This window comes from Physella acuta, unplaced genomic scaffold, assembly GCF_028476545.2.
Source record: "Physella acuta isolate Inbredline_101_S28 unplaced genomic scaffold, ASM2847654v3 ptg000756l, whole genome shotgun sequence".
Taxonomy (NCBI): Eukaryota; Metazoa; Mollusca; class Gastropoda; family Physidae; genus Physella; species Physella acuta.
This window is the reverse complement of record NW_026732274.1, coordinates 261,552-268,022: the sequence shown is the minus strand read 5'-3', so window position 1 is coordinate 268,022 and position 6,471 is coordinate 261,552. Positions and strand designations below refer to the sequence as shown.

The 6,471-nt window shown below is 27.1% G+C and overlaps 1 protein-coding gene across 1 annotated transcript; it reads left to right on the top strand.

Annotated features, from left to right (window-relative positions):
- Nucleotides 1-3,382: 3,382 nt before the first annotated feature.
- Nucleotides 3,383-5,683, top strand: LOC131950360 (uncharacterized). Its single transcript, XM_059312462.1, has 5 exons — nucleotides 3,383-3,592; nucleotides 4,060-4,125; nucleotides 4,267-4,512; nucleotides 5,017-5,056; nucleotides 5,191-5,683. The coding sequence occupies exons 1-5, from the start codon at nucleotides 3,406-3,408 to the stop codon at nucleotides 5,519-5,521; spliced, it is 870 nt and encodes a 289-aa protein (XP_059168445.1). The 5' UTR covers nucleotides 3,383-3,405; the 3' UTR covers nucleotides 5,522-5,683.
- Nucleotides 5,684-6,471: the final 788 nt, after the last annotated feature.

The window sequence follows — 6,471 nt, the reverse complement described above, 5'->3', positions numbered from 1 at the left end:
TATCAACGAGTTTCTAAACTGCGAGGTACGACATGTTTAAATTATTTACGTGTATATATATATATATATATGTATATATATTTATATATATATATATATATATATATATATATATATATATATATATATATATTTATATATTTATATATATATATATATATTTATATATATATATATATATATATATATATATATATATATATATATATATATATATATATATGTGTGTGTGTGTGTTTAGAGAGAGAGAGAGAGAGAGAGAGAGAGAGAGAGAGAGAGAGAAAGAAAAGACTGTAGAGTCTGCTCACCAAGACATTCAGTAGACCGAAATATTTCTTTGCGTTAAAGGAATATGATTTTGATGATTAGATGATCACCGAATTTATATTAAGAAGAAAACTGTAGATAGTGCTTATTATCTTACAATAATTTTATATATTTTCGTTTGGCCGTTTAATAATACATTTTTCACTGATTGACTCAAACATGTTGTGTTCAAACACTGCTATAAGCCATTATTGGATCTTTGTTTTAATTATTGTTAAAAGATAACAGCATAATTCATATTTAAAGTAACATATTTTGAACTCCGTTTTTCCTTATTGATTGCCTTGTGGTGCTTATTTTAAGCACATAAAAATACATTTTCTATTCCTCTCAAGTTCTTCGCTATTGAGCAATTAAGAAAAAACACAATTTTGTCACTATAGGAAAATTTAACAAAAAACGGACTCACTTTAACTTTATTATTGTTTTACAGGACAATTTAAAACAGCACTTTGTGAAAAGATTTTTGAGTATTTTTGCAATTATAGCACTACATTTGGATACAGATGATAGAGAAGCCATTTTACAGGTAGGTATTTTTAAAAGAATAATAAAATACTAATATCGTATGTCATTTACATTTTTTAAAATCTGACAAAAGATATAACTTTATTTTTGCAGGCCATTGAATATTTTCCTCTAAATCGTGACACTAATGATGAGATTTCAAGAAAGAAAATAAAAATTCTCTTATCAGACGATAAAGAAAGTGTCACATTTACTGCGGGTAAAAACATTTTAAGTAACTTAAAATAATTTTTACATTATCCAAAATATAACCAAATATAAGTCCTCGTATAATTGTAATTTTTTTGTTAATATTATATGTTTATAGTCAGTAGAGTTTTCTTTCCTATCATATCAGAAAAGTTACCCACAAAATTGTTTTATTAAAGGAAGATATCAGATATATTTTTTTTCCTCAGACGAAATACAATTCGTAATCAAGAAATTAAAAGACGCTTTTGTTTATGATAGAGAAAAAAAGTTTAAATCGTTACTTTGTGTGGATGACAACAATATTAATCTGGTAAGTTGGAAAAAAAAAGAAATACCACTTGCTATCACTGTATGTGGGTACAGCAGGAATAATTAACATGTGGCATCCTGTATTTTAATGGCTATCAATGGACTTAATTTAATCAAGACATTATGTGGTTGCTTGCAGCATTGGATAATAATATTTTTTTCTAGGGTGCCGAAAAATCCATTCTGCTTCATTTTTGAATACATTTTGTTTTGAGATTCTATGCCGATTAACACGCGGAAGCACATTGAAATTCAACATGTGGTGGTCCACATCTACTCAATCCCTCCCCCCCCCTTAAGCCCAATGCACACGCTTGCACTAAAGCCAACTAAATTTGTACACGCTCTTCCATTGGTCTGGGTGCTACAGATGCATGACTAAAACTATATAATCTCTAACTTGTGTCTTTGAAATTTCTGTTTCTATTTTTTTTTCAGATTTCTTCAATGGTACCACTAAAATGTTTACGTTATGCCGACTATGGCATTTCCAAAAGAGAATTGCTCATTGAGCTGCTAAGAAAATTAATCTCAGACAAAAATTTCGTATACAAAATCGCAGGGGATGAAATTCTTATGCGAAAATACGGACTTAATAAAATAATTAAAAAAGAAATTAAAAAGAAAAGCAGAGACTCTATTTTACATAGTAAGTATTTATAACATATTTAACTATATTCAGCATTGATTACAGCTAAATCACATTTTAGGAGACGACGTAGTCACAGGTGAAGCTCTCGACTACTAACTCACAATTCTCAAGTTGAATACCAAGTAAATCAGCTGTTTTTGAGCCCACCCAGCTCTGAATTGTACCCGTGCATAGTGGTGAACACATTACTCCCTATTATCCCCAGATCATTGAAATCGATGAACTCTACTAACTTGGCCCGTGTGTCTTGGGCACGAAATGGAAAAGCAAATGTGATGATAGAATCTATATTATTATATTAGTAATAGTAGCAATGTGTATTTATTTCAAACAAAATGTCGATTAGCTAGCTGTATATTGTTGCTTCTAATTTTTGGGCATATATTAAGGTTGCTCTATTTTTGTATCAGTGTTTTAAATTGTTTATTAGGCAGATGCTATCACGCATGTAAAGAAAATAATGTTATTACTATAGAAAAAACAAACAATCAAATATATATATATATATATATATATATATATATATATATATATATATATATATATATATATATATATATATATATATATATATATATATATATATGTAATATATATATGTAATATATATATGTAATATATATATGTATATATATATATATACATATATATATATATATATATATATAGATATATAGATATATAGATATAGATATAGATTTAAAAAAATTTTAAAACACATTTTTGCACTAATTTAATACTAATATATATAACAATCATTATCATCCTTTCCCGTTCGTGCCCACGAGACATGCCTGAGACACTAAAATGTGTTTTAGTTTGTCTGTAAAGAAAATATGTGTTTAAAAAATTCTTAATATAATTTAAATTCACTAGGAGAAATAAACGAAGAAGCGATAGATGAAAATGAGTCCTCAACTTCTGGAGACTGCAACACAAGTGACGGGCGCAAAAAACCAAACCGTCTTGTTAAAAACAGTAAACATAGAGACAAAATGGAATTAAAGAAAACTGACAAAACAAAACAAAGACAAATAAAAGAAGAGGAAAAAATTGAAAGAGGTCCATCAGGTTCTGGAGTCTGCAGCACACTCTTAAGACGTACAGATAATTGGTCAATTGAGGAAAAAACTGACCTTCTGGTGATGGTAAGTGAACACAGAGACATCATAGAATCCAAGAAACGTGACAAAACAACTAGAGCTCAGAGACAAGAAGCTTGGGAAGATATCGAATTACAATTTAAAAGTAAACATCCAAAATTTACACATCTAAAAATAAAAGGTATTATAGAACAATACCAAAGATTAAAAAGTCAGGTTAAAAAACAGCTGACACAACACAACGTATCTATAGTCAGTGGTGAGACCAGTATTGACAAGTCAATAGTGAAACTTATGTGTGAAATATGTCAGGAGGAGTTTAAAGATGTCATCCCTATGTATCAAGATAACGAAGAAATGTCATCAGTAGAGCAAGATAATGGAGTTGATGATACTGAAGATAATGCAAACAATGAAGATGATTTCATAGTTGTCACCGAAAATCAGGAAAATGCTGAAGTAAAAGCATTGGAAATGGCAGGTAGTTACAAATACTATTACAAAATGTACTGTGTACATTAGCGACAAAATACATATATATATATATATATATATATATATATATATATATATATATATATATATATATATATATATATATGGTTAATTAAATCCTGATGATAGTAGTTCTGAAAGATAAGGAAACTATTGAAGATAATGTAGTCATGGACAACCCTGAACAGGTAGGCTACATGATCGTCGTGAAGATTACATTTACAGAGCAGGTATTATTACTATTTGAATAATTATTTAAAAAAAAAAACATTACTTCTTATTAATTGAAATTTAGGAATATGGGAAGTTACATTATATTTAAAAATACTAAAATTTTACATTAGCTTCATAATTGCAATAGAAGTCAAATTAAAAATTTATTTAATGATTGTGTGTGCGTGTTTAACATAAAATTGAAGATAGTAGTTCATAACGATAATGATATAATTATAGAAGAGGACGAGATGGAAGTGATAGAACATGAAAATGAAAGGACTGAACAACACATTTACAGACAAGGTACGATTTAAAAAAAAAACAAACTAGATTTGAGTTTGCATCGATTATTAAAATTATATCCAGATATACATAAATTATATATATTGAAATGATAATTAAAAATGAAGTTAAATTGAAGATGCATTTGTATATTTTATGAAGATAACCCGGACACACACTTCTCCGCGATTGACGCAAATTACATTTCGGAGTTACCACACCTTACACCATATTACAGCAGCAGTCCTGTACATCCCCTGTCTCATCAAACGCCCGAACAAACTACATCGTTATACCATGGGCAGGAAAATGTACACACGTATTCAAGTTCAGTTTTAGAGAACAACATACAAGAAGAAATAACCACACATCCAAATATTCATGACTTTCAAGTTGACAACATCGCTGGTAGGTGAAATGCAATAAGTTTGGCTTTATAAATAGATATAAATGTAACATAGTATTGTCACTTAGACAAGCATTATAGAATTATTTAGCTATTTGGTATTGGGATTGAGCGGTTTAAAAAGTTTGCCTTAGAGACGCTTTATAGTATGAACGTATGAATGATTTTCCCAAGGTAAGAACTATCCCAGTGTCAGCTGTAAGAATGATGGATTATCAATTACTGGAAATAATGTTACTATATTGAGTTAAGAAAATACTAATACTATTTAATTTTAAAGATTAATCTAGATAAATGTTCACACACACACATATATATATAATTATATATATATATATATATATGTACATATACAAATATAAATATAAATAAATATATATATATATATATATATATATATATATATATATATATATATATATATATATATATATATATATATATATTTAAATATATATATATAATTTTTGGTTATGTATTTTTTTTTAAATTACGTGTCTTTCTAGAACAAACCGACTATTTGTCGCACCGACTCCCTACAGCAAGGTAAATTAATTGTTAATGAACTTAACAATACAGTTGATGGATAAACAAAACACTAAGTAATTAAATATAAAATTTAGCGTATCATATATTTGTAATAAGTTTAACTACATTAATTTACCTATTAATTATTTTAGACAACAAGTTAACACCCGAACTGCAAACGCTAGACCTCGTCTTCATAGAAACATGATGCCTTATGTAAGATCACAAGCATTGAAAAGAAAGTTGGAACAGGAGGAAATAAAATTAAAAAGAGAAAAACAACAAGAGGAACTGAAGTTGGCCAGGGAGAAACAAGCTGAAGAAATGAGAATGGCCAGAGAAAAACACGAGATGGAGATGGAAATGTTACGGTTAAAAAAACAATGTCTAGAACGTCAGTTACAACAGCCGGGTAATACATCTGGCATCTTTACATCAACACAAAATGTATTAGATGGTGCAAGTTACATGTCTTTACAGTAAAAATTTAAAATTGTGAAATTTTTGCCGGAAGGATAAAAATGCAACATTTCCAATTTCATGAAAATAGTTGACATTTTCTGATTTAATTAAACATTATGATTTTTAGAACGTCTTTTTCAAAATGACAATATAAGTAAAACGTTTTTACTTTTTACATTTTTTTAAAAAATAATTATCTTTGTATATTCTTTTATATTCTTTTTCTCCACTGAACGAACTATGTTTGCAAACATGCAAAATACAATGAACCTATAATTCTCAACCAACTTGTTTTTAGAAATAGTTAAATTATGGCTATTTTTTCGTCATTTTTTTTGTCTTTTTCGTTTTGTTTAACAAGCAGCTGAACCGCTTGTTTTTTAATTATCTATAATAATAATACAAATAAATATAACACAAACATTTTTTTAAATATTTTTATTGTGAAAACCAGATTATAGAAACGTATGCTCTCAATAATATATATTTTAATGTAATAATTGTTTTTTTATATTATTAACATTTTCAATATTAACGGCATATCCGGAAAAGTGCATTTATAGTTATAAAAAATATATTTTAAAGTGAGGTATATTGTAATGTTGTTTTTATACTCCAATGCTGGCTTTTAAATGTGTGGGTTTTTACTTATGATTATATAATTTTATTGATTTATTAAGTATTATGTACACTCGATACACACAAATATATAATTTTCCAATTTTTATATAAAAGATATGTTTTGAAACTCAAATAAAAACCTTTAATTTTTTATTTTTACATTTTCATAGAAACTTAAAATATGATTTTAAAAAAAAATGTCAGTACTTAATTTTTAATTTTGAATTAAAAAGTGTAGTAATCATATGAGTTGCTGAAATAAGTAATAACATATTAATTGTTCTATAATTTAAAACTTTTCATTTCATATTACTATGCTATTACATTTTTACATGTTAAATTAATACACA

Bases quoted from the DNA above. Each gene is read 5' to 3' on its own strand.
- LOC131950360 (XM_059312462.1), top strand. From the start codon at position 3,406: ATGTGTGAAATATGTCAGGAGGAGTTTAAAGATGTCATCCCTATGTAT. The intron at 4,126-4,266 runs GTACGATTTAAA...TATTTTATGAAG, and splicing joins ACAACACATTTACAGACAAG to ATAACCCGGACACACACTTC. The intron at 4,513-5,016 runs GTAGGTGAAATG...GTGTCTTTCTAG, and splicing joins TCAAGTTGACAACATCGCTG to AACAAACCGACTATTTGTCG.